The 27,749-nt window shown below is 42.9% G+C and overlaps 2 protein-coding genes across 6 annotated transcripts in view; both read left to right on the forward strand.

Annotated features, from left to right (window-relative positions):
• The window catches only part of tjp2b (tight junction protein 2b (zona occludens 2)), a 68,315-nt gene extending 67,141 nt beyond the window's left edge, over nucleotides 1-1,174 (forward strand). For all 4 annotated transcript variants that reach the window (XM_018760040.2, XM_018760041.2, XM_018760038.2 and 1 more), the window contains one exon: nucleotides 41-1,174. In XM_018760040.2, coding sequence (XP_018615556.1) covers nucleotides 41-209 — 169 coding nt within the window. In that variant the 3' untranslated portion in view covers nucleotides 210-1,174. The remainder of the gene's footprint in view (nucleotides 1-40) is intronic.
• A 3,979-nt stretch (nucleotides 1,175-5,153) lies between these two features.
• fam189a2 (family with sequence similarity 189 member A2) lies at nucleotides 5,154-27,749 on the forward strand. 2 transcript variants are annotated; one of them, XM_018760046.2, is made up of 12 exons: nucleotides 5,154-6,754; nucleotides 12,231-12,287; nucleotides 14,407-14,517; nucleotides 18,670-18,789; nucleotides 18,968-19,075; nucleotides 19,213-19,349; nucleotides 19,821-19,956; nucleotides 20,430-20,499; nucleotides 24,524-24,664; nucleotides 25,878-26,155; nucleotides 26,282-26,472; nucleotides 27,677-27,749. In XM_018760046.2, exons 1-12 carry the CDS (start codon nucleotides 6,446-6,448, stop codon nucleotides 27,681-27,683), a joined length of 1,665 nt encoding a protein of 554 aa, XP_018615562.2. In that variant the 5' UTR covers nucleotides 5,154-6,445; the 3' UTR covers nucleotides 27,684-27,749. The 2 variants fall into 2 exon arrangements, with proteins under 2 accessions (XP_018615562.2, XP_029115203.1); XM_029259370.1 differs by lacking the exon at nucleotides 27,677-27,749 and having other exon boundaries at nucleotides 26,282-27,452.

Below are 27,749 nucleotides of genomic sequence, written 5' to 3' on the forward strand. Positions count from 1 at the left end.
ACGGAAAAAACCGGCTAATTGCTTGGGCCCTTTGTTCCAGTTCAAGCTCACGTCCGGAGCCCCAGACCCCGCCCTGCAAGCTGCCCTACTCCGAGAGCCGGCCGCCATACTACCAAGGGGGAGACGATGAGTATCGCCGCCAGCTGGCCGAGCAGACCAACCGGAACTACTACAACAGTCCGCACATGTACCAGGACACGGAGCTGTAGAGAGCCGTGCCCGGCTCGCCTCCACCGCCATTCCACAGGGGACACTCCCTGCACTAATCTGCTGCTGACTTGGAAGCCTTCCTGCTTTTAAGTTTTCTTGCTTTTTTGCTTCAAAGAAGTTTAACTCTCTATCCATGAGGGTAAAATCTCAGTTAGTGTTGTTTGTATTTATGTGTTTGTTCGTTATTCAGGAACCACTTTTTTCTCGCCTATGCAAATATTTCAGTTTCTTCAGAGCAACTGAAAACTATTGCCACGTGTCCCTTTTTATTACACAAACACTGAAACGTGTTGACTTCTCACAGCCCAGATCTCTCTTTTTGTTACTTTTTTCTTTTTGTAAGCAGTAAATCGTTTTCAAACTAATTCAAGTGATCACTTGTAGTTGCATATTTACTTTGTCTTCGGTTTGTGTAATCCTGCCTTCTGAACTTTCTGAAACACATACACAGTGGGATTTGTTCATGTTTTTGAAGTGCCTTTTTCTTTTTTGAAAAGCATAGAAGTGTTATGCACACAGGAGACACAAAGCCACTGGACAGCACTCAGCTCACACCCAAAAGGGGTAACAGGGAACCAGTGGCACCACAACCTTAATGTCATCCCGTGTCTTATAAAAGCAGTGCATTGCCAGGGCTGAGTCATGTTCTAAACAAAAATCATAAAAGATCAGGTAAAATATGGTGTTGCAAATGTCCAATTTGTTTGTTGTTGTTGCTGTTGTTCTTTGATAACCACAAACTTTGAATGTATATAACATCTGCTTTATAATATCCTCGATTGACTGTATATACCTGTATGAGCTGAAGTACTTAAACCATGGTATCCTCTCATGGCTTCCACTTGTGTCGAAATGTGAAGGAAACAAGTCCACAAAGTTTGGTTTAGGGTGGACCTTGGAGTTTCCTCATTTTACTACACCAAACAGAAATAAAATATTTAACCTAGCATGTTTTTTTTAAACTCACTCTTTCAAAGGTAAGCATTGTGATAATGCAGTTGGAAAATCAGTAATGAAAATTTTACAAAAATTATTTTTGAATTGTCACTCACATGACTAATTTATATTAAACACACCACAGCCCCTTGGAAAATGGTGTGTTCTCAGCAAAGAGTGAATAGTGAACAATTTGTGGAATTCACACCAGGAATCTCTGACCAGTTTTGCAGCTTGGGGAAGTGAGAATGACAGAATCCCTTTCTGTACATTTGATTGATTTTGACTTGAAGAAGAACAATTTGCAGTAGGTCCAATGGTGCATTTAAATTAACAATTTGGATGAAGTGGTGATGAGTTTATCTGGACATTGGTAAATCATATAAAGGGGGGTTCATGCTCTGTGACACTAATAGGAATTGAAAAAAGTTTGTCTTGTATCAAAAAACACTTCTTAAAAATGTATAGGTGGATGTGTAGGCTGTTTTCCCTGTAAGAAATCATGGAAAACATGCATCACCAGTTTTCCCTTGTCTGGGACCAACTGTTATCACTCGGTACACAAAAACCACAAGCATTTACAGCATCAAAGTTATTAAAAATTTTTGAATATTTTTACAGTGAAAAAACATTTAGGATGTATGTACATTATAGCAGCACAATGAGTTAAACAGTAGTAGCAGGAGACATGTCCTTTCATTGCTGTAGAAAACACAGTAGAAGATATGTACCTGCACAGCATTGTCTTCAAAAACACTTTTTGTAATCATAAAAGACAGAAATACACACACACACACACACACACACACACACACACACACACACACACACACACAGAACCACTTGTCCCATACGGGGTCACGGAGCCCAACCCAGCAACACAGGGTGTAAGGCCAGAGGGGGAGGGGACACACCCAGGACGGGACACCAGTCCGTCGCAAGGCACCCCAAGCGGGACTCGAACCGCAGACCCACCGAAGAGCAGGACTGTGGTCCAACCCACTGCGCCACTGCACCCCCACCCAGACAGAAATACAGAAACAATAATTTGATTTTAGACTACTGTACTGTCTCTCATATTTCACATCTGCTTTAGCATAAATAGCCACCAGGGGGAGTTTAAGTTGAATTTACACAAAGTGGTTCGTATTATTGCGCAAAGTAACTTTTGTGGGACAAAACTGTGTTTTCCCCGCATTTGCTTTATTTCAAACGGTACATGCCACAGTACACGTTACAGGCGGAAAAGATTACTTTATTGTCAGGGATGCTGCTCTTTTTATGCTATAGTACGGAAAGAAAGAGCGAGTGTATGATGTAATGAAGGGATGACCATGCTTGAAACCTGGGAACAGTGCAGAATAAATTGAAATGTGAATTTTCAACATCTAATAAGGGAATAAAGGGGATACAATAGGCCTTTATGACTTCATGATTCACAACAGAGCAGGACCTGAATAGAATATATGGAAGACTGAGAAAAGAAATATAAAAAGTAGAACACAAAACTATATTAAATGAAAGTCATTATCTTCCATTTGTACTCCACCACCATTTAAATTCACCACAAGTCCTATGATGAAATATGGAGAATTTAGGAATGCCAAAAAGTCTTTTTCCTTTTCTACAAAAATGTAGAGAGATGCCCTCTAAACATAATTTGCTTGGACAACAAAATATTTCTCACTCTATGAAAAAAAAGGATAAAATCGAGTAACGACCATTAGATTCCCCAGACAACAAAGGAACTGGATAACAGCTTCACAACTGGATAAAAAAAGTAGAATTTGGCACAAGTCTATTTGCAAGTCAGCAGTTTGGAGTTTATCCCATTGTATGGAGGTGAAAAAGACAAACAGCTAGGGCTGCACTGAGCGAGGAGCCAGGGGTTGGCCGAGGTTGGAACAGCCAGCGGCATGAGGGGTAGAGCAGGGCTGTTGAGAGCTTGCACATTTGAGAGAGTAACACCACTGGTGCAAAAATAGGCCAGCAGTGGCACTCTAACTGAGCGCCAGTAGACACGGTAGGAGCTCTGTAACCTATGGGTGCAGGAGGGAAGAACCAGCTAAAAGTTATGCTCAGCAGCCCTTTGAAAAGCTGTACGGTGCTGCTATAATCAAGTTTAGATGCCCCAAGGGCCCAAGGCAAAAGTTATTGAGAAGGAGGTGTATTGGGGATTGCTCTTCTGGAAATATGTCCCAAGGGACCAAATGGAAAAATGTCAAGTTTTGTGGTATGACTATGTAAGCGTAGGGGGAATGCCAAGATTCTGAAGGTAGCGCTGCTGTCTCACAGCACCTGGGTGGTGTGAGAGAACATGGGTTTGATCCCCACTCAGTCTGTGTGGAGTTTGCGTGTTCTCCTCGTGTCTGCGTGGGTTTCCTCCCACAGTCCAAAGACATGCTATTCAGGTTCACCCATAGTGTGTGAGTGACAGAGAGAGTGCATTCCACTGATGTATGGATGAGTGACCCATTGTAAGTAGTGTATCTAGCAGTATAAGTCACCTTAGTGAATAAAGTGTGTGGGCTGATAACACTACATTGTATCCATTGGAAGTCGCTTTGGAGAAAAGTGTCTGCTAAGTAAGTAAATGTAATGGAGAATGGAGGATGATATCAGATTGCTTTGCTTACGCCACTGGTCTCTGGTTCATTCTTCAGAGGGCCATGTTCAGGCAGGTATTTTTCTCCAGCTGCTTACATTCCACACACACACACACACACACACACACACACACACACAAATATACAGTATATCTGCACTTGTGTTTCAGCTTAACTGGTGACTCCAAATTTCCATTTGCATCTCTGTGTAAGTGACTGAGTATGTGACTACTGTGCAATAGACTAGTGTCCCATCCAGAGTATTCCCTGTCTCCAAAGGCACCACCATAACCCAGCACTAGACAAATGTTTATGATTCACTTTATTTTTGCTGGAGCAATTCAGGAGAAGTACCTTGCTCACAGAGACTACAGCAGGTATGGGTTTTGAAGCTTGGTCCTTTAAGTGCAATAGGGAGGCTTTACACTACACTACTTGCTGCCTAAGATTATTAATAATGAATGAAGGAATTAATTTTTTCCCCTCTAATAATGTGTGGCTACCCTGTGATGGACTGGTACGCTGCCAAGGATATACCTGTTTAGCCTAGCGTCCTGTGCTTCTGGGACAGGCTCCGGATCACCACAACCCTACAATAGAACAAGCAGCTATTGATAATGAGCGAGAGATGAGTGAGTTGAACTGAGTATATCACTGCAATCCTTGTGCATAAGTTACATAAATAGAACCCTTGAGGGATCCTAAGAATCTTGTCCAACAACAAGACTTCAGTGTTATTGGGTTCTTCCTGCTCCATGGAACTACAACAGATCCATCTGCCTGGTTGGCCAGGAAATGTGGAGCCATCCTCCGCAGACCAACAGCTGAGGGACTTTCAGAAGAAAATGAGCATAAATGTGAAAAGTACCAAAAGCTGCTGGAAGTCCTTCATATCTTCCTCCGTGGCAAATTAGATTAGCGGACTCTCAGCCATGGAAGAGCGCTCTGTGTACATAATTATCCATAAAACTGATTTTGAGATTTTATGTCTGGTCTAATGTCCACACGCTTCTCTGAGCAAAGTGTTCAGCCACATTGCTTGGATGAACAACCACGTAGACTCGGTGCTTCAGCCACCATGGCTGGATCAATTTGGCATAACGGTTATGGCAGGATCACAGTCCTCAGCATTAAATAGCAAAGAATAATAATGCAGAAAATGTATGGAAATAAATGGGTATTTGCAGCAGGCCTGAATAAACAGACTTGTACCCCTTTTACCCTCAACTATAAACTCACTGGTAAGAGATCTACAAGACAAAGTACGTTAAGACGTGATGGGGTTTGATAAGTTTCTTTTTTGGAGTGGAATGGCAGGTTGGCACATTGAGTAGTGCTGCTGTCTTGTAGCACCTGGGTTATGTGAGAGGATGTGGGTTCCATCCCCATTCAGTCTGTGTAGAGTTTGTATGTTCTCCCCATGTCTGTATGGGTTTCCTCCCTCAGTCCAAAGACATGCTGTTCAGGCAGACTGGTGACTCTTAAGTCACCTATAGTGTTTGTAAGTAGAGTACCTAGCAGTGTAAGTCACCTTACGTGAATAAGGTGCGTGCTGATAACACTACAGAGTGTTCATTGGAAGTTGCTTTGGAGAAAAAGTATCTGATAGATAAAGGAATGATGATGTTTTTACATGAAATTCAGTGTGCTGTTACCTATGAACCTCTGCTGACACATATCTGTTACAAATGGAGCCAGATTTGCTATCCTACCGGGTGTGCAAACCAGCAAGGCCTAATGACTGGCTTAGATCATAAGCAAACCTGAAATGAGATGTAATGTCATATGATCATAATAATAATGTGCACAAGTATACAGTGACCCATAATAATAAACTGTGTTAAACTGTAATTTTGAAAGTGCATAAATGTCCATGTTGCAATTGTCACACTGGTGGTACTTCTCCATTCCAGCTCACACTGACTGACATCTGACTGTGGTCAAATCACCTCAGCGTACAACCGTGTTCTTAGCTGTATAAAGCTAATTTTCACGTTGTCATACTAGTTTTTAAGAATAGGACAGCTGTTCAGCTGGGTGAAAGTACTATTTCTTTGGGCATGTTGGTGTTTGTGTACATTTCTGTACACAAATGTACATTTAAATGTACAATGCGATACAACTGAAATAAATGAAAGCTCCATATCATATATCGATCGACCTGTGTGTGTCCGTGAGACTAGAAGAAGGGCTGCCAGCAGTGTCGTGTTTTTAAGTAAAATACATGCATTAGCATGCAGTGAAATAAGTGAGTGAATGAACCGTCCTTCTTCAAACGAGAAATGAAGTAGTTTGACCAAATGCGGTGCTGAGCGGAATGGTGTGTGTGTGTGTGTGTTGTGTGCTGTATGGTGCTGCGCTGTCGTGTTACCGTTTGTTATGGTGTTGGGTTCTGTGTTACAGTATTACAGCGCACTGACTGAGGTGAGGTGTGGCGGGGACTGGTGTTGTGTTCCCACGCCATTCTCCGAAGTGAGACCATCTCCTCCCCTTCCTGACTCTCGGCCAGAGTATGTGAAACGCTATCCACAGAGCGGGCTCCCGCACAGCAGTTATTTTAAAGCTGAGCAACTCGCTGTCTCCGCGGACGAAATGCCCGCCGCGCGGACGAGCACTCGGCTTGTCTGAAAAACAATGCGCTGTGTGCTGGCCGCGCGGACCCGCTCGCGCGCCGCCGTTTCCCGCCTCCCCTGATGTCTCTGCCCGTAGTGCTGCCCGGCTCCTGCTGTCCGGTGGCGGGCGTGTCGCTCGCGTCCCCGCTGGCCGACCCGACGTGCCGAAGCCGCGCTCGCTGCGTGTCCGGCGGCGGCGGCTGCGCGCCGCGCACTCCGGCTCCTCAGTCCCGGCTCTTCCCCGCGCTGCTGCCGGGCCGCCCGCTGCTCTCCCTCGGCTTGCTGCAGCTCGTCCTCGGCTGCTCCATGGTGGCGTTGTCCTTCGGAGCGCTGTCCCTGAGCAGCTCGCCCCCGATCCGCACCTCGTGCCCGTTCTGGGCCGGATCCTCCGTAAGTACCGCTCGCCCCCGAAACAGGAGCGGCGCCGCTAAGGTTCCGCACTGACAACTTGGTTCCAGGGCCAGCGGAGAACACTTGGCTCGCTCTTCATTTCTGCCGTTTAGCAGCCATGACGAATCAACGAGTCCGATGTGACTTGAAATTGCTGGGAAATGTGAAGCGGTGCTGCTGGAGACATCTTATTTTTGTGGTTCGGTGTGACGCAAAGTGACGCCTGAGCCGAGAAGGAGACATTGCGGGAGGTAGGAAGGAGCGCGAGTGCGCGACACGGGCGGCTCGCCTGCAACAGGTACCGCTGGCTGCAGCGCGCGGCCCCGCCGAGCAGCGGAATGGGTTCTAAGAGCGTGGAAAACGGGCGAAAACGGGTCGAGAAACGGGGCCGTAAAATCGCGAAGCGCCACGCGTGCAGTGCCATTCATTCGCCAGGTGACGTGAATATGAAATTATCAAGTTTCGCCAAACGTCACTTTGCGTCCTCTGCATCACCAGTCTCTGCCTGTGGAAATGCAGATGGGGACAAAAAAAGAGTTGAGTCCGCTGCTTCGTGTGGAGAGCTCATTTCGTCCCACTTCATCGCTTTGTATTTACAAACGGAAGCTGTATATTAATAGTTACTTTTAGTGTGACCTCTCTAGTGGATAAGCGGTGTCACGCTATGGTATGGAACTTGTCATGAAAGTGTCTCGGAAAACGAGTGACTAACAGCTCGGGTGTGGAAATCACGCCATGAGTCTACAGAACTGATGCAATTTTGCAACCAGTGACCAAACTTTAAGAGCGGAATGCAGTGACGTCACTGGGGGTCGCGGACCCCACCGGGTGACACTGTCAGAGTGGGTGATACCAAAATGACTCTTTATAAAATTTTTGTGCAGTGTTTCAGGAGAAATGTATTCTTTTTTTAAATAAAAATATCCCTCTAATTAGTCAAAACAACAATAAAATTTTTCGTAATAAAGCCCAGCTGACATGTATCAATATACCTACAAGGATAAAACTCCCTGCTCATTTACTTTTCGAACCTTCCAATGCGCTCTGCTCAGAGATCTCATTATTACCCAATTACAGTGACGCTTCGAATCACGTGGTTTCGTCTCCGCGCGCTACAAACACGCGCTCTTGCTTTCGTCGCCGCTGCTGTTTTATAGTCGCTGATTTCGTCACATTTTCTGGTATTTTAGCTACAATATTGTGGTAATTAGTATTTGTGAACCTATATCAATAACGTTAAAATAAACAAAATTTTGATGTAGCTCTTAAAGGTTTTTTCTTTGAATTCTTTTGTTTTTTACTGTATTTTCACTTTAAATTATTACATAAAACTATATAAATACATTAGGCTGTACGTAAGATATTGTAATTTAAAGGCGTAATTTTAATTTTGCTAGTTGCACCATGAGTTACCACACTGGGTGACACCAACCCTAACGAGGCCACTGGCAGAATGAGCTTGTAAACACTGGAAAAAACACAGATTACCAAAGTCTGCTTACTAAATAAATCACATAATCGTGCCCTTGTGTCTTGTGCACAAAAGCAAACATATTGAGTAGTTTTCTGACTAAACATATCAGCTGTGTACTAAAATTACTACTGTGCAGGTGAGTCAGTGGCCTCCCACAAAGACAGGTTGCATGGCCACAGGGACAGCAATATGGTGCAGTTTAAGGAAAGGCCACTCATTCAGCTGACACTTTTCTCTGAAGCAACTTAGAACTATTTGGCTCATTCATACAGCAGGGTAATTTTTACTAATGCAATTTAGGGTAAGTATCTTGCTTAAGGGTACTATAGGTGGAAGTGAGGTTCAAACCTGCAACCTTGGGGCCTAAAGGCAGTAGCTCCAACCACTATGCTACCAGCCACCCAATACATTTATTGCAGTGATCTGAGGAGCTCTACATTGGGCTGTAATGCCAGCTCATTTGCCAATCAACACAGCGGTTTGCCATGATGATGTTTCATGCCAGTGACTGCAGAACAAGTTGTCTTTGCAGAAGTGCCCAAAGGGAGAGTGCCACTAACTCCGCACTTCCAGCAGCCAGATGTGTTCTGATTGCTCAGTCAAGTAGGATAGGGGTGACCTGTGTGGATCTGGGCTGCAGCCGAAGTAGCTGTTGGCTGTTAACTCCCCTCGCATTCCTCAAGACCTTCTGGTGACACGTGATGTGGTTGGCAGTGTTTAAACACTGAGTTAGTGGAAGAAGCACAGTCTGCGGAGGCTTAGCATGGGTTTCTTAAAGATAATGTCAGCAGTGTTGGTACCAAACTCCTGAGAAGAAGCTCAGTAAAGTAGTAGCTGAGCCTTTATTATAAAGAAACCACCTGAATATTATTTATTAATCACATCTCTAATAACTGAAGATAGCACTCTGATTTCCTCCCACAGTGGGTTTCAGGTCACTTGGTGACTCTAAATTGCTCATATAGTGTCTATTTCTCATTGAATGAATGGGTGATTGCCCTGTGATGCTCTGGCATCCCCTCCACAGTGTACTCTGCCTCACACCCTGTGCCTCTGGGATAGGCTCCAGATCACCATGACCCTATACTGGATGGATCTGCAATAACTGACTGAATTGCTAATTCTTTGACACCCATTCTGAATAAATTATTTAATCTTAAAATAATGAAGTGCATTTTCCATGTGGGGAGCCTGGTGGTGCAGTGGGTTTGTCCAGGGCCTCCTCTGTGGTGGGTCTAGGGTTCAAGTACTGCTTGGGGTACTGTGTGGCAGAGTGGTGTCCTGTCTGGGGTGTGTCCCCATACCCTGGGCTAGGCTCTGGCTCACTGCAACCCTGCTTGTGGTTTGTGTGTAACATTATTAATTTCATGATTCCCCATAACTTATAATGTTAGAGGTCATTGTTGGTTGTGTTTTGCTAAATGTACCTTTATTACCATCAATGGTGTCTTACACTTCACAGCTATTTAAAAATATAGTGTAATGAGCTTTTATATATATATATAATAAAGTAGATGCTTTAAATTCAATATCACACACACGCATTGTCTGAAACCACTTGTCCCAAGGTGGGTCGCAGCAAACCGGAGCCAAACCCGGCAACACAGTACGCCAGTCCATCGCAAGGAACCCCAAGCAGGACTCAAACCCCAGACCCACCAGAGAGCAGGTCCCGGTCAAACCCGTTGTGTTGCCGCACCCCTCAAATTCAAAATCTGAAACCAGAAATTGAAGTTGAATGGTAGCACCATCTTTCAGCTCTTCAGTAGCCAGTGCAAGCAAACACTCTTACCTTCTATGGTGGATATTATGTGTCTCAGGAGAAGCTGGCTTGTGTAGCGTAAGCGTTTCGTACCGCAGTTTGAGAAGGGCATTATTTGAGAGCTGTCTGTTGTCAGCAAGGCCAAAACACAGGCCCTGAGTCTGCAGTTTGTTAAGGTGTTGACCTTCCAGAGCTTGTCAGAGTCCAAGAACACCTGGAGAAATTTTGATATTTGTGTGGTATATGGACCAGTATGGGCAACTTTCATAGCATATGAAGAATACTGCACATCCACACTTTTCATGTGCTTGACCTGCAGTCCTGTCCCATAATGGTATCATCAGCATCGCATAAACACCATTGCAGCAGATTAATCCACAGGGCTAACACTGCAGTTAGGGGCTTTTTTGTAAATGAGTTCAGCAGCAGTGATCCTAGTTTTCAAATGTTTTTACTGGAGCTACACTTTTTAATATAAAGTAGAAGGTATTGTAGTGCTGTTCCAAGCCATTTTAGTAATCTGTGTCCAGTCCAGTTATGGGCTCGATTAATGTCCAGGCAAAATCTGCTTATTGAACTGTTACAGTTACGTTTTTATGTATTCTTTTGTGCTAAAGAAAAAGAGATAAGTTGGTCATGTTTTTTTTAAAGCATTTTTTTTTGGAATTTATGTTGCAGTTTTTTGTTACTGCAGTTGAGTAGCAGGGCAGCTTGTAGTGTAGCAGTTAGAGCTGCTGCCTTTGGGCCTAAAAGTCACAGGTTTAAATCCCACCTCCCACTGTAGTACCCATGAGGCTGGAACTTCCCCTGATTTGGTCAAGTAAGAATTATGCACTATAACTTCAAGATCCTGCCTGGATCAGTCCTTTAGACAGCTATTCCTGTAATGTAACATAAATGATTATGTATTCAAAAAAAACACTAGGAAGGTGATCAGGAATTGTTGATATACTGATAAAGTTTTATGGACCTACTTGTGTGATGAACATTGGTTCACATGGTGAAAGAAACTAACTGTACTTAAAAATCACACATTTGCAACTATGTCTCTCTTTCTCCTAATGTATGTTCTATGAGATGTACGTCACCTTGGAGAAAGCTGTCTGCGAAATGAATACATGTAAATGTAAATGTACTCAGCTGTGTAAAGGGGTAAGTAGTTGTAAGTAGCTCAACACTGTAAGTTACTTTGGAGAAAAGCATCAGCTGAATGAATACATATAAGTGTACTTTATGACTGTGAGAAGTGTAAGATATTTTGTGATTAAAATGTATAGTATGCCGCTGTAACTCAGTCACAACAAAAAATCTGTTCTTGGGTTTCTTGCTCTTGAATATTAGTGTTGTATAATACAAGTGTACATAACTAACTGTGATGAAAGCAACACTTACTGTAAGATTTACAGTTGTAACTAAATCAATAAAGAACATTCAGTTCTTGCTCTTATCCAGAGAATAATACTTACTCTAGAGGCAACCCGTGGAAGCATTACAGGCCAAGATCCTTCAGGTCTCTCTTCTCCAGTTCCATTCTGGGACACAGCTGTTTTAGATTATATTTACCTATGTTGTGTTCATAATTTATTTTATGCTAGCAAATGAGTAAGGTTAGTTTCTCTATCCCAAAGAATGCAAGAATCTCTTCTGTTTTTCTTGGTCAATCTTGTAATGTTCTTTATGATAAAATATTTTGCTGTCAGGGGTGCGGTGGCGCAGTGGGTTGGACCGCAGTTCTGCTCTCCGGTGGGTCTGGGGTTCGAGTCCCGCTTGGGGTGCCTTGCGACGGACTGGTGTCCCGTCCTGGGTGTGTCCCCTCCCCCTCCGGCCTTACGCCCTGTGTTACCGGGTAGGCTCCGTGACCCCGTATGGGACAAGTGGTTCTGACAGTGTGTGTGTGTGTGTGTGTGTGTGTGTGTGTGTGTGTGTGTGTGTATTTTGCTGTCTTTCAAGATTTCAGCTCGATATAGTTTTTTGGTTTTATGAAGGCATACATACATTCTCCAGTTATAGTCAGTGCTTTTTCAGATTCTCTGCTGCTATGCACATTCTTCCTGATATCCGTAACCGAGATCCAAATTCTAGTTTGTCTCTATCCCTGCTTTTTTCTGTTATTTTATGTATTTCTGTTAATCTTTTTCCCTCTTTCCTGTACTGACAGTATGAGTACAATAGGTAAAGTCTGCCTCCATGCTGTGCGTGGAGAAGCTCTGTGCTGATTTCTCTCTGTTTTCTGCACGCAGGTCATCCTCTCAGGAATCATTGGCCTCACAACATGGAGAAGACCAATGCTACTTTTGGTAGGTGGCACACAGTTATAAATACTTCCAGTGCTTGCTTCTGTGCTGCACAGAACTGTCCCTACATTTTGAAACACAAAAACCTCAAAGGGATTCAGAAGATTAGGATACATCCAGGATCTTTAAAACATGCAAACTTGTATGTGGATCATTCTGGCTTTTAGAAGGTACCATCTGAGTTATACCAACTTAAAGGTGAATTTGAAGTAGTCAGATTTGTAAGTTTAGCTAGGCTGTAATGGGCTGCTGTTCACCTTTCGGATCTCGAAGTACTGCTACTGCTACAGTACCTGCTGTGATTTAGGTCCGCAGGTGAATTGTTCTGGGTATCAGCCAGATACAGAAGCCACATTTGGATATTTTGTGTGCAGTGGCACACGGAGAGGGGGGGACCACAACACAAGAACATTCATGCAGAGCTCTGTCAAGAGCTCATGTACCTGACATGTGATTAAAATTCTCCAGTTACCCGCTGCTTGTTTGAAGGGTCGGAATTTGATTGTGGAATTTCAGGGGGTTTGGAGTTCAGTTCGAAATTGCTGTGGACTCAAGTCACTAGCTTGCTTAATGTGTAGTGACACTGTGTCACGATCCAAAGCTTCCTGGTTTGAATCCCAGCTTCTATTTTAGTATTTCTAATCAAGGCCCTTGCCCTGAATTAACAATAGGGAGTTTAAAAGAAACCCTTGTCTGTGACAGAACTGCACTAAACACTTTATTTGACAAGAGAATGTGCTGGGTGACCTGGGATCTGTGTGTCACTTTCTGTATGCAGCAATGTACGGAAGTCTGCCGCCACAGTGAATGTTTTTTTGTGTGTATCCACAAGATTGCAGTCTACTGACAGGTCTCACTAAACACCCTTTTTTGGTAGGTGTTTGGAGGTACCAGTTCCAGATACTGTAGCGTAGAAAATTCAATGCCCAGTCATACCATACCTGGAACAACAACCTTTCACTTGCCCTAAGAAGAGAGCACTGTGCCAGTGCTTCTTCCAATGCTACTTTTGTTACTGTCAGTGTGGCCTGTTGTGGATCTCACCGTTTGTGCTGTACAGTTAAAATCTATGTATTGACTCAGCCTCATAACAGAGGAGGATCGATCATTCTGAAAAGAAAACAAGACAGTAATGTGTCAGCAAATGATTCCCTCTCTTTCCTGACCAAAATAATTTGAAAAACTTCATTTAGAAGACTAGATCTGAATTATCTTGCACATACTAATATTGCACATATTACTAATCTTTATGCACCAGTTGTCTTTATCCAAGGTAATTTACTTTTCATTATGAACTTTACAGTGATTTCCCCATTTATATTGCAGAGTATTCTCACTATAAACTCAGAGTAAAGTGTAAAACATGGTAACACCTGGTGTGGTGCTTTACAAAATATTAATGTTGTATTATGACAGACGATCCTCATATGTCAAATTACAGCTGCATCATAGAAAAAAACAAAAACTCTTTTTCAGATGCCGTTTTGCTCTTGTTCTTGTTCTAACAAGAACTCTGCTTAAATTGGAATTTGGCCTAATGATCATGTCTGAATGTATTCAAACATGTCAGCGCTGAGAAGTTGTGTTTGTCCACTGTCTGTATCGCATCTTCAGAAGCTTCCTTAGTTGACTTTTTTTTGCAATATGTTTTTTTCTTCAGCAGGACATCATATATAAAATGTAAAGTTTTGTTATCAGAAAACATAAGCATGTACACTTTGAATTTCAGACTGCTTTTCTGGCTTCCAGTTCCCGTTGACTAGTGCTTGCTGAGAGAAATGTTTCAGTAAAAGGTTTGCCAGCATGGCTTCATAATCACAAAAGATAAATGAATCCAGGTGCCTTTGCCCCACTTCTTCTGAAATCATGGCAGTCACAGTTTCTGAAAGAGACGTTCACTGACCTTTCTTCAAGGACTGAGGAGGAATGAGCCATTATCCCAGTCTGGATCCTCCCAGAAATACTAACAGTTACTCTTCAAGGGACGTTTACAGTAAATCTGAGTGCAGTGAATGTGGCCATGGTGTTTGCTGCTTGTAGAAACGCTCAGTTGCATGCGTGAACATGTCAGTGTGAGCATGCCGGAGTCTTTTTCTCAGCTCTTGATATCGTTGTCTTACAGGTGAACCTCTTTGTGCTGCTGTCGGTGGTCTGTGTTCTCCTCAACCTGGCTGGCTTTATTCTGTGCTGTCAGGGAGCGCAGCTCGTGTCCAGCATGTCCAGTTGTCAGCTGGTAAGATACCTCTTTCTGAGCAACTTAGGGTCCACCTTCCCCTTTCAGAGTCTGAGTTATTACTTATCATGTGTTCAAATGGTGCAATTTTCTAGATGCCAAACTTTGTTATGTATGTATGAAAGCCCGATCAAGCTGAGCCCAACTCATAGCAACTACTTGTGTGGTTTCCAAGGCAAAGGGGAACTGGAATTGATTTGCCAGGTGGGACCCAAATGGGGAGAAACATGAAAACTCCACACACCCTGAGCTCTAATCAAACAGCCAACAGGCAACTCAGCTACTGTGAAGCACAGACTGTAACCACTGTGCTGCTGTGTCTCTCAAATCATGTGTAAAGAAAATTTTTTCCAAATTTTTGCTTCTTTTAATTACCAGTTCATACATCTGCATCTGACTTAGTGGCCTTGTCTCCAGATCACCCTGTACTGAGAAACACGGATATACATATTCATCCAAAAGTACCTTTGAACAGCAGTTGTGTATGTTAAGCTGTGGGAAACCTCCTCCCAGAATGAACTGGGAAAGCACACAGAGAGCTGTGGTTTCCTTTTATCGCCATCCTGCTGTGAGCCATCTTGGCCCAAGTCTCTCTGCTCCGAGTGAGTAATGGAGCCCCCTGGCTGTGCCATCTGTTCACAGTGCTGGCTCTGTGTCCGTGAGGCAAGAGCCAGAACTTCCCCACCTGAAGGTGAAATCGTTACCCTTCCTCTGGTGAGGGGGCATACAGAAAAGGTTTGGGGTATCTGTACAGAATTAAGTGTTGGTGCTTATTTGTTCTGGCCTGCCCTGTTTTTCTGGATGGACTGAGGAATCCAGTGTCCACAATGTCTTGAACGTACAAAGGAATGGGCTTAATGCAAACACATGTAAGAGTTTTGACGTAATGAAGTCAATCACAAACGAGGCTGTATGGGCAAGTCATTAAGTTGAATATTAATGGCCAGTAAGTGTCAGCTGTGGTTGAATGACCATCCCCTCTCACTCAGAACTGCTGAAACTTTGTCTACATTCAGGAAGGGTCTGAAACTCACCTTTTCTGGACCCATTTCGCCCAAGATCGCTCCAGCTCGTGTATGGTATAGGTGTTCATGCACTATAACTTCATGATCATCCCCAGATAAGCCTTTATAGAGTTGCTACTCCGGCATTGTATGTAATTGTTTGTGTATCTTATTATTAACAAAAAAGAAAATTTGGTAGGAAGTTATCAGGATTCATCTGTCCTGCGTTTTATGCACCTACTCGAGCGATGAACGTTGGTGCATCAAGTGGAAAGTAACAGACTAGGTTTACTTAAGAGTCACATGTCTGCAGCCATGTCTCCTTCTCTTAATGTAATGCACAAATTGTATTTTTGCTGAGATGTATGTTGCTTTGGAGAAAAGCATCTGCTAAATGAGTAAATGTAAATGTAATGTAAAAGAGCTCTGGCATTACACACTTTGTCACTCTCTAAAGTCACATGTGACAGCCCACAGAGGTCAGATACTAGGTGCTCAAACTGCAGGTGCATTGATGACAAATGCAGCAAATACATTTAACATGGCAGGGAGACAGTTTTGGAAATCATGACAACACATTGCAAACAAGGGGAAAAAAGCATTGGAAAAGGGGAATAGTGGTCACACGTAAAATTATCAATATGCTTAACAGGATAGTGGGTAAGAACAACAAAACAACACTGAATAAACACTTCAGTAACCCATCCTCAGCAAGGCTCATGTTTATGGTAAGCTTACTGTTCAGAAACTGCTTGCATCCAGAAGCTAGTGTGCACAAATGTAACGAGCACAAAACATGAACCCTTAAGTAGTGGAAAAATGTGTTTTATTGATTTTTTGTTTTAAAGCATGTGAATTTTATTGTACCTTTATGGGAAGTTCTGGGGTGCGAAATACATATCTACCTGTAGGCTTTCAGTTTTGAAACTGTATCATACTTCAAAGTTCAAGACTTGTATGACAGATTTTACAGAAAAATATTCTGAAGAGAAAGGTTGGCCCTGCTCCTTATAAGTTCCTGGACAACTAACAGTGTTTCCAAAGAGACCAAATACTTAGTGCCTGACCTGCAGGTGCATAGGTCGCAACTGCAAAATTATTTAATCTGTCAAGAGAACGTTCTTCAAAATAATGGCCAGATACAGACAAACTACACCCGCAAAGAGGAACGGTGATTGCAAGTTGAAGCTCACCAGCAGGGATAGTCAGAGCACTTTGCAGGATTGTTGCTAAAAGCACCAAAGTACAGCCTCAAAAAATACCGCAGATTTGAACTGGTACATCTGTGATTCAGTCTCGACAAAAACTGTATGTTGGGAGCTTCACAAAGGTAGAATTTAAGGCAGGGCAGCCAAACCAACGCACGAAGACACATAACCTGGTATAAGGAGGACAAAACCATTTGAATCCCTGAGTCATGGAATAAAGTAAGATAGTGTGACCTTCTTAGTTCATTTTATTTCCTATACCCAGACAGGTTTACATTTAGAGAAAACCAAAGGTTATCCTTTGGAATGAATGGACGCCTGATCGTACCATACCTGGAACAACAAGCTTTCTCTTGCCCTACCAAGAGAGTATTGTGCTGGCGCTTCTTCCAGTGCTACTTTTGTTACTTTTGCTCTGTTCCAGGCTACGTTTGCCGTCAACCCACAATGTCAATCTTGCCACCTGTTAAACATAGTAGGAGATCTGTTACACTATGGGCAGTGTCATATGACCGTCATGATGGCCATTAAGTCAGATGATTACTCTGCATGCTCTTTTAAGAGACAGCTGATAGTGTAGTGGTTAGTGCTGCTGCCTTTGGACCCAAAGGTTGTAGGTTCAGTCCCCACCTCTAGCTATAGTATCCTTCAGTAAGGTACTTCCCCTGAGTTGCTTCAATAACATTTACCAGCTATATAAATGGGAAAATAATTGTAAGGTGCTTTAGTGAAAAGTGTCAGCTAAATAAATAAATGTAATGGCCAAGGAATTTAAGGCCATTTTGCAGAACCAGGTGCACCCTCTGGCGCAGGCACTGTCCTCTCGTGATATTTCAGTATTCCAGGATGAAATTACCCTCATAAACTGCTGAACAAGTTTGAGTGGTTTCATGAATACCAGGATCAAGTGAAACACCTTCCATGACCTCCCTAATCACCATTTTTATCATCGCCGAACCTGTATGGGAACTTCTAGAGTGCGGAGAGAGAAGTACATTTCCACTGCTTCGATCCTCCAGGAACTGGAGGCTTTTCTTCTTGAAGAATAGTACAGAATCCCACTACTCACAGCTCAGGACTTCTGTAACAGTACTCCAAGAAGGACTGAAGCTGTACTGAAGGAAAAGCGTGGCCGTACTCCTTATTAGTTCCTTGATATGAATATATTGATAGATTTTTCTGTTATTTTCTCCACCCCTGTACATCCAAAGCAGAAGGTGATATGGGAGCTGGCTGAAGAGGCAGAGCTGGTATCTGAGTAGACATGCTGCAAAGCTCATTGTGCGAATGGCTCCAGATGGAGCACTCCCAGGTTTACTTCAGGAAGAGATTGATGGGAGTTATTTATATTCTATGCATTCCTTCTTTCCTCCTTTCCTCTCCACACTTGTGTACTGCAGTGTACCAAGTAATTATCACATGCAGGGTGTCAGATGTGTTGGAATTCAATAGGGACACTTCTCTTTTTTTTTTTTTTTTAAACTCCACATTTTTTTCCTGTCTCACTAAACATAGTTTATGTTACAGTATAAAAAGTTTTTTTTTAATTGTCACACTACCATTACTTTCATATAAAGAACTCAAAATGCTTCTCAGTTTAATTGGATCAAAACTGACCGGGCTGCCCATGTAATATAAATAATTTTTCCTATTTAATTTATTTCTAGGGGAGCAGGTCTGAGTGGTGTACAGTACTGATAATATTTAACAATGATGGTATTGCCCTTTAATTTTTTATATTTAATTTATAATTTATCATTTTATTTAATTACTTCAAAGTTTTTGGTTTCAGTTTCACCTTGCAGAGACTTTTTATGTGATGTCAGACCATTAATTGCTGAATTAACTTCCTGTGTCTGGCAATAATATTAGTTAAACATGGTTTTGCCGTGAAGGGTAATTACAGTGCATTTGACGTGTCTGCATTTTCCCTGGTGAAGAGCGACATCGGGGATGTGTGTCTGTGCTGTGCAGACAGCCCCAGCACCAAATGCCCCGAGGAGAAGTTGCTGAAGCTTTACCCAGGACACTCCTGTAATACCATGAGGGTCCTCCTCAAGGTCAGTGTGTGTGTTTTGTCACATTTCCTTATGCTATTCTGTCCAGCCTGTCTCAGTCAACTTTATTCTATTGATCTTTCAGGTCATTTCTTCTTGCTGAGTCTTTGCTGTTCAGTACTGTTGAATATGGTGACTTGTTCATTCCAGATAGTGCTCCTTTACCCTGTGTGTGTTCCAGAAAGTGTTGTTTGCCCTCTGTGCCCTAAATGCTCTGACCACAGCGGTGTGTCTGGTGGCTGCAGCACTACGCTACCTGCAGATCTTTGCTGCACGGCGCCCCTGCTCTGTGAGTGCACCTCTGGGCTATTCACAGGGCCATTTCCACCAACCACGTTGTCTTGCTTTGATGGACACGAGTATTAGATTTCTGAGAATGATATTGCCATTGAATTAAGGCATGTTAGGTTGGATGTTTTGCTTTAGCCGGATGAACCCCAACCTGTGGTTGAGGAAGGAGAGGAACCGGCCCACGTGCCCGACCCAGATGAGTTTGTTGCTCCTGCTCCACCTCCCTCTTACTTCTCCACCTTCTATTCCTACACACCACGACTGGCTCGGAGGTACAGTTTCCTGGTGCATTTTATCACTGTGAATTATGAGATTATGATTGCTTCATTTTTGAGAAACTAGGAAGTCTTTTTGGAGTTGCCCTCAAGGAATGCAACTTTCTATCTATTTATTTATTTATTTATTTATTTGTTGCTGGCCTTTGGGTAGGCTGCTGCCTTACAGCACATGAGTGGTACATTGTTTCACTTGTGTTTCATATCAAATGGTGATTAAATTGCCTGTAGTGGGTGTGCGTATATGTATATATTCGTGATCGTGTTCAGTTGTTGAGCTGTATACGTGGGTGAATGTAAGCATTAATATGTAATATGTAGTGTATCTAGCGTTGTAAGTACTAGTTGTTGTATGTGCCTCTGGAGAAAAGCATCTGCCAAATTAATAAATGTGTCATATTCAGATGTCTGTCGTGATGTCCCTTTAGTAGAGGTGATGACTTGATGCGTGCCTCTCATTTTAATCAGGATGTTTGGCAGCAGTGTGATTCCTCTGCCTCATATATATGGTGCCAGAATCAAGGGAGTGGAGGTCTTCTGTCCTCTGGATCCACCCCCACCTTATGAAGCAGTCGCTGGGCAACCTGACCACACCTCTCTCCAGGTACCTCACTTGCAGCTTCCGTTGTGAGGGAACAGGCATTTGAGAGGTTTTCAGTCTCAATGCTTTTTGATACTGTGACTTTGGCTTTTATACTGATGGCTAGCCCTATAATGACACATCGCACAAAACCAAACATGGCTTCAAAGTCCAAAGAAAACATTTTTTAAGAGGTGCTTTGTGGGTTTCTTTCATAAAACCTTTAAAATATATTATTGAAATGTTTAGTGATGACATAGATCTACTGTAGCCCAATTTTTTTTTTTTTTCAAAAACATGATGGTACCAAATATGTTAAAAAAGTTTACTTTTTCACTTTTAACTCCATCCATCTATCCATTCATCTATTCACCCACCATCCCATTTTCAGTAACTACTTTTCCAGGTCATGGTGGTGGTGGTCCGAAGCCTATCCAGTTGGTGTTTATTATATTGCCTCTTTATATTTTGTCTGTCCTTATCTCTGCCTTTATCAGGAGTCACAGGTTCAAGTCACTGACCTGACAGAGGGGTTGAGTGATGGATCTGGGGCCCGGTGTGGTGCAGGTGGGCATGTCTCATTTGTGCTATTATCATCCTCCCGGATTTTTTTCACAACATCCTCTCCCCAGCTCGTCATTTGCAAACAAACATGTCTTTGTCCATATACATGTTGTCAACGGAATCCTCCCTTTCCCATTTCAGCCGTAGGAGACCCTGAAAGAAATACACTCAGACGCACAAAGACTTTTCACGACAACATTGGCCGATGGGAGGACCCCGGAAACTGGGAGTCTCCCCGATCAGTCTTTATTGCCTGCTTTTATTTTCCAAGCTCATACATAATTCATTACAGGGCATTACAACTGGTGTGTTCAGTGTTTTCCTGCCTTTTTGTCCAATAACTTTCCAGTCCTTTGTTCTTAAAACTCCTCACCCTAAAGCTGAACCATCCAACCCCCATCTTCTAGCTGACCTTAAACTGACCTCACTCCAGGAAAGGCAGGACCACTGGCCTTTTATGACATCTTCTTGGTGTGCCCATCCTGCCTTTATCAGATAACCTCTGTTCTGGTGCCTGGTACAGCCTGCTTCTCACACAATGTTCTGCACCAGTTACAGAACACCTTCATAGAATCAGTTGTACATTTGATGCATACCCTAATTTCTGCTCAGTTTTCTTATTTTCTCTCACAGTGTTCAGGAATACTATAAAACTATTAGTGCCTGCAATGTATGAGGTTTTGCATGGCCTTAAAATATTTGCTCTAAACCTTAAGGTGGTCTTCTTCCTTTGCTTTCAATTATTTTTTGTACAGTGTTCTTTTCCAAGGCATTTACAGCAGTACGAAACTAGAAGCTACTAAAGTAAAACAGTGTAATAACTTTCTGCAATTCATCTGTCAGTGTTGTGGTTAGCACCTATTTTTTTTTTAAAATGAAAACATGCATTGTGGTAAGGTGGCTGTGCAATACATTTTGAATATGTATATTCGTCTTTACAGACATTCGTCGCTTAATGGGGATACGTTCTGAGAAATGTGTCGTTAGGCAATTTCGTCATGCGAACATTGTACAGTGTACTTATACAAACCTAGAAGATGTAGCCTACTACACACCTAGGCTATATGGTATAGCCTATTGCTCCTAGGCTAGAAACCTGTACAGTATGTTACTGTACTGAATACTGTAGGCAGATGTAACCCAATGGTAGGTATACATGTATTTGTGTATGTAAACATATATAAACATGAAAAGGTGCAGTAAAAATATGGTATAAAAGATAAAAAATTGTACACCTGTATAGGGCACTACCATGATCGAGCACAAGGAAAAACGATGCAGTCAAGAGATGAGGTAAACACGAGATTTATGACGCTGCTGCTGGCGTAACATAGCATACTGTTTTACAGTAAACTTTTTTAGAAGTAGAAAGAGTACACTAAAATAATGATAAAAAGTACAGTATAGTAAATACATAAACCAGTAACGGTAGGGGGTGCGGTGGTGCAGTGGGTTGGACCAGGTCCTGCTCTCCAGTGGGTATGGGGTTCGAGTCCCACTTGGGGTGCCTTGCGACGGACTGGCGTCCCGTCCTGGGTGTGTCCCCTCCCCCCTCCGGCCTTACGCCCTGAGTTGCCGGGTAGGCTCTGGTTCCCCGTGACCCCGTCTGGGACAAGCGGTTCAGAAAATGTGTGTGTGTGTGTGTGTAAACCAGTAACATAGGTGTTTATTATCATTATCAAGTGTTATGTACTGTACATTATTGTATGTGCTATACTTTTATACAACTGGCAGCGCAGTGGGTTTGTTTACAGCAGCACCACCACAAACACATGAGTAACACGTTGCACTACAACGTTACGAGGGCTACGTCACTAGTCGATAAGAATTTTTCGGCTCCATTATCATTTTATTGCACCACCATTGTATATTCCATCAGTCGCTGCCCGAAACGTCATTAAGGGGCGCATGACTGTACAACCGTTGACAAAAATGATGTCTTGATCAGAGATCAAGTCTAAAAAAAAAATGAGGATTGAGTGGTTTAATTAAGCTAAAATTAATTTGATGTGACACACAATATTAGAAAACCTGATAACAAAGACAAATATGCACCCCAGTGATGGTGACATCCTTTACAGACATCCCTCGACTTATGCAAATAAACCGTTCTTTAACCCCTTACGTAAGTCAAAAAGTACGTATGTCAGGTTCCCCCTGCTCCCCTACCATTCAACATAATAACATTAATTTTTCCATCTCAGTTATTGCACCTTCATGTTTCTTTGTTGTCATTGCTGTTTTCATGCTAGCTGTTGCTTTCTTGTACTCTTTTATACGTGCAGCATCCTTCCCTATCGTATTTATAATTGATACGGCTTAACCTGGTTCCCTTGTTATATATAATAATCTTTGTCCACCTTCATACTTTCTTATTATTTTCAATTTCATCTCTAAATCGATTGCTGTTCGCTTGTGAGACGGTTCTTGTTTTCCTTCAAGTGCACGTGTACTTTGTAAATAATGAAAAGGGTAAAAGATGTGGGGAAAAAAGCAGTACACCAACGAGAGGAGATGTGTTCATAGCTCAAAACACACAGGAACTGGGAAGATACAGCTTCCTGCCTTGTCTGGCTACACCAACTTGCACTTAAAGTATTTCAGATGTTTTCCATAAAACAAAAGCGCTATCCGTAAATAATGTGTACGCTGGGAATTTTTTACGTAAATTTGAATTTATGTGAGTCAGATTTACGGAAGTAGAGGGGTGTGTGTACCTCGCATACAGCTATGGCATGTCTTTTCAGCCTTGTTTTCAAAATGTTAAAAATGCCTGGTACATAAAACAGTTTTGTTATTAATTAATTTACATGTGCATTATTCATGTAGCTGATAAATTTTTCTGTTTATTTCTAAACCATTCTTAAGACCCTTCCTTTTGGTCTGTTTAAACATTTTGGTGTGTTCATACCACACTCAGAAATTCTTTTTTCTACATTTCTTGTGGCTCCTGCGTTGTTTGAATTCTGGCAGATGCGTGGTTAAGTGTAGTGAGAGATTTAGTCAAATACGAACCTCAGCAGTGAGACATTTATTAAATGTGCCAGAATTTACGCTATTTACATTCACTGCTGCAATTCCGTACTTGTGTATTTATAAACAATACTTTGGACAGAATTCTCAGCAACTGCAGCTGTTCAAACTTTCATTGTGCTTAGCTGAAAGCAGTATACCTTCAGCAAAGTGGTAAAAATAAATTGCACATTGTTTAATACAGCCAGATAAAATTACATATTTTATGTGATTTTATTAGGAACCACATTCTGCTACAGATCCACAAGCAGTCCTCCAAACTTTCCTTGCTTCAGGCACCAACACAAGAAATTTGCATATTATACTTTAGTGTTTTGATTTTATGTCATGACATTTAAGGTACTCTTCCAGAATACCAAGAACAGGGAGTGGTCTCTAGAGGATGTTGAACTGTTGGAAAAGAACTCTATTTTCCAAGTAGGTACAGACAGACAGACAAGTTGCAGTGTGGTACAGTGCCTACCTCACAGTGCCTGGGCTTTGGGTATGGACATGGGTTTGAATCCAGCTTTGTCTGTGTGGAGTTTGAATGTTCTCACTGTGCTTCGAGTTGCTTTTTTCAATGTGCTGCAGTTTCCTCTTGTAGTCCAGAGACGTCTTAATGTGAATTGGTGACTCTAAAGTGTGTGTGGGTGTGTGCGCGCGCATATGAGTTACATAGCTCTGTTGTGCAGACGGTAGATGACTTTAAGTAGTTTAATGTAGTGTATCTTGGATGGGAAATTGCTGAAATAGCTAAATACCAGTTAATGAAAGGCCATTGTGGTCTGGGTAGGCAGACTTATGCACAATGCATACTGTACATGAAGGCTGTGCACTGGGATTCCTCAGCCACTGTCCTAAGGAGTATCAGCTCGGCAGTCTTTCCACCTGTACTGTCACGCGTACCTGAGACAAGTTGCAGACGCACCCTTTGGGATCATCATGGAATAGCTGTCGACTAACTGCTGCTGCGAATCTCTGACCTTTCGGTGACCAGTGGCCTATGTTTCAGGATCCTTGCACATGCCAACCCTTCTACAAGGACAGGCCAGACCCTCTAAGGCCTTTCTCCCGGCCTGCAGAAAGGCTTGCAGACAGCAGTTCCGTAGATCGAACAGTGACCCGGTTCTACAACTGGCTGCCAAGAGCACTGGTAAGTTCAAGTAATAACTGTTGTCTTATGGAGCAAATGTTTTTTTTTTCTCAGTGTAATCTCTGCCCCCTATCACTTTATGAAAATGTATGTGAAATGCTCATACATGTTACCCCTTGCTTTTCACTTTTACATTTATTAATGTAGCTGATGCTTTTCTCTAAAAGCAATTTACAGTCTTAAATTACTAACAAATATTTACCCATTTTGTAGAGTTGAGTCCTTTTTACTGGGGCAATTTTAGGGTAAGTGCCTTGCGCAAGAATACTACACCTAGAAGCATGATTTAAACATGCAACCTTTGGGTCCAAAGGCAACAGCACAAACCAGTACACTACCAGCTGTCCTTGGTGGCTCTTATATGTCTTCCTTCCATGGGACCTTCCATAGGATGCCATAATATATGTTATGAGCTTATTTCCAGATTGCACTGCTGTGCCTTGTGAATAACACTGGTAGCTATGTTGCCACTGTGGCTTTATGAGGTATCGGTGTATGTGCGCATGCGTCCCCCTGATTAGCCTGTATGGTGCAGGAGCCCCAGCTATTGCCTCACCTAGTAAATTTTGAACCTCTCCATCTGCTGGCAGAAACATTAGAAGCGTTTTAAATATAGTCCATTACGCCTTCAGAATCTCCACGGGGTGACTGCTGCTTAGCTTTCAGGAAGACATCTGCTGGGGTTGTTGACCTGCCTCTGTGAGATACACAGAGACTATGAAGTACAGTGGCATGTATACACACACACAGTCTCAGAATTACAGTGACTCATAAAAATACTGGTGGCAGCATGAAATAGAAATGGGTATGCTATCTCTTTTAGCATAAGTAAAAACATTATACGTTTCTTACATCTGTCATAATAAGCATTAAAAAAGCATAATCATAGTGCTTTTGTTGCACTCTTAGAAACACCCAGTAACACCATAGTAATTATAGATCCTAACATCGAATTTCATCACGCCATTATGAGCCCCAACCTGTCGTAACCTGCAGCTATACCTGACAATAAAATGAGGACGTAACCTAGTTTCATTAGTAAAACAGTACGCCAGTTGTTTTGGCCTTATGACAGCAGTCTTGCTGTTTTCACTTTGTGTGGTTTTATGACGTTTTTAGGACATGTTATGAAGGTAAGTCACCCATGATTTGTGTCATAAGTCACTCTCCATCTCTCTTGTTTCTCTCAAATGATCCTGTGCCCCTTGCTCAGTGCTGAGCTGTGAGGCGGCCACACAAACGGACACCAGGCTGGAAGCTGGTGCGGTGACACTGCGCAGGGGGAGGGGCCCACGTCGGCCCCGCCCCACCTCCATGGTGGACTACCAGAGTTACCGGGATACCAAGCAGCTAGTGAGCCGATTCCTGGAGCATTCGTCCAGCAGCCTGACACCTGAAGTGCAGGAGCTGGTCGACAGTATCAAGACCATGCTACGCTCGGACCAGGAGCACATGGAGGAGGCCGTGCAGAGCGCCAGCTTCATCGACAAGGTCAGAACATGGGCGGAGGGAATGCAGGCCTCTGCTGGTGGAAGGATGAATGATAAATGATGAAGGTCTGAAAACTCCATTTAGCTGATGCTATTTTATCCCTTCTGGGTTTTGTCACGTGTTCAGGTAATGACGAATACACAAGCCCCCCCAGCGCAGCCCCCGCAGCCCCTGCAGCCCCCGCAGCCCCCGCAGCCACAGGCAGCCACAACCTCTCAGACATTGCCCCAGAGGAAGCGGCCAGGCCTTCTACACCTGCGCAGCTGTGGGGACCTGAGCACCTTTACTAAGGAGGAGCCACAGTCTGCAAACAGCAGGTCAGGGTCTCCAATGGTTTCCACAACAGGATCTAGCTCGGGGTCCCGCACGGGGTCTCGGACTGGATCCCGGGCCGAACACGAACGTCCCCACAGCCTAATTGGTGTTTTCAGAGAGACCATTCTTTAACAGGCCACCACTGACAAAAGACTGTGGCCAACATGGAACTAAGGGAAGGGGGCTCTCCCCTAGTGGACACCCTGGTAGAGGAGCCATGGCTTCCTGCAGGATTGCAGCTTTCAGCCACTCCAGACACAAGCACAACACTCAGTACACGAATCTTTGTGTGTGCTCCTCCCTGTGACTGCGCCAACGGTGCTCTGCATGTTACTGGTGGTGTCATAAAGGGGCATCTCTTCAGCTGCAGTAGAGACTGCACTGCAGACAGGCCACCTCACTGCATATAATCGTTTAAGATTAGTGCCTTTTACCAGCTGCAAAGGCAGGAGCCAGAGCCTTTGCTTTTGAACTGGGCTTGTACTCTAGGGTCTGCATCTTGAGACAAGAGGTGAGCTATATTTGTTGCCACTTTGATGCTGTAATATGTATGGATGTATGTTATATTAATGATTATTATTACTTTCTCCTTTGTCCTATTACATGGGAAAATGCTGTTTATAAATATCTATACAAATTTCATTATAACTGTAAAAGATGGACAGTATTCATTTTAAATGTTTCAAAGCAACCAAAATATAAAGAGATGCTATCTAAGGTATGTGTTAGTGTTTGACCTTGTTTGTTAACTTGATGTGTTTCTATAGTAAATATATCCCAATACAAATGTAAGTATAGGCCAATGCATTTCAAAGTCACTGTTATAAGATCTTTCATGACAGATGCTGACCAAGCACATGGAGCACTATTCTAGTAGGGTTTTCGTTCACATCAGCAGAAGAGTAGTGTGAACTCAGTTGTGTTCTGTATGTGTGTGTGTGTGTGTGTGTGTGTGTGTGTGTGTGTGTGTGTGTGTGCACACTGAAACAAATACCTTACTGCATCACTACTGTGGACAAGAACCCGCTGAAATGGCTGTAGCACTATGTGAATGTGCCCCATTCTTTGTACAGACAGACAAAAATATATGAATGAACTGTGCACAGAAAGGAGAAAATAAACTTAAAAAATGGTGCCGAGTGGTTCTCGTTGGGATTTAGTGGTTCTTTCACCCCAGGTGCTGTGTGTGTTGTGCTTGCCTTGCAGATATTAGTGACTGTACTGCTCCTTGTGCTGACTGTTACGGTCTCTTCATCTGGATACTTGTTCAGGGACTCAC

This window comes from Scleropages formosus, chromosome 17 (genome assembly GCF_900964775.1).
Source record: "Scleropages formosus chromosome 17, fSclFor1.1, whole genome shotgun sequence".
Taxonomy (NCBI): Eukaryota; Metazoa; Chordata; class Actinopteri; order Osteoglossiformes; family Osteoglossidae; genus Scleropages; species Scleropages formosus.

Excerpts from the sequence above, each read along its gene's own strand:
- fam189a2 (XM_029259370.1), top strand. The coding sequence starts at position 6,446 with ATGTCTCTGCCCGTAGTGCTGCCCGGCTCCTGCTGTCCGGTGGCGGGC. Across the intron at positions 19,076-19,212 it reads CTGCACGGCGCCCCTGCTCT|CCGGATGAACCCCAACCTGT; the intron begins GTGAGTGCACCT and ends GTTTTGCTTTAG. Across the intron at positions 19,350-19,820 it reads ACACCACGACTGGCTCGGAG|GATGTTTGGCAGCAGTGTGA; the intron begins GTACAGTTTCCT and ends CATTTTAATCAG.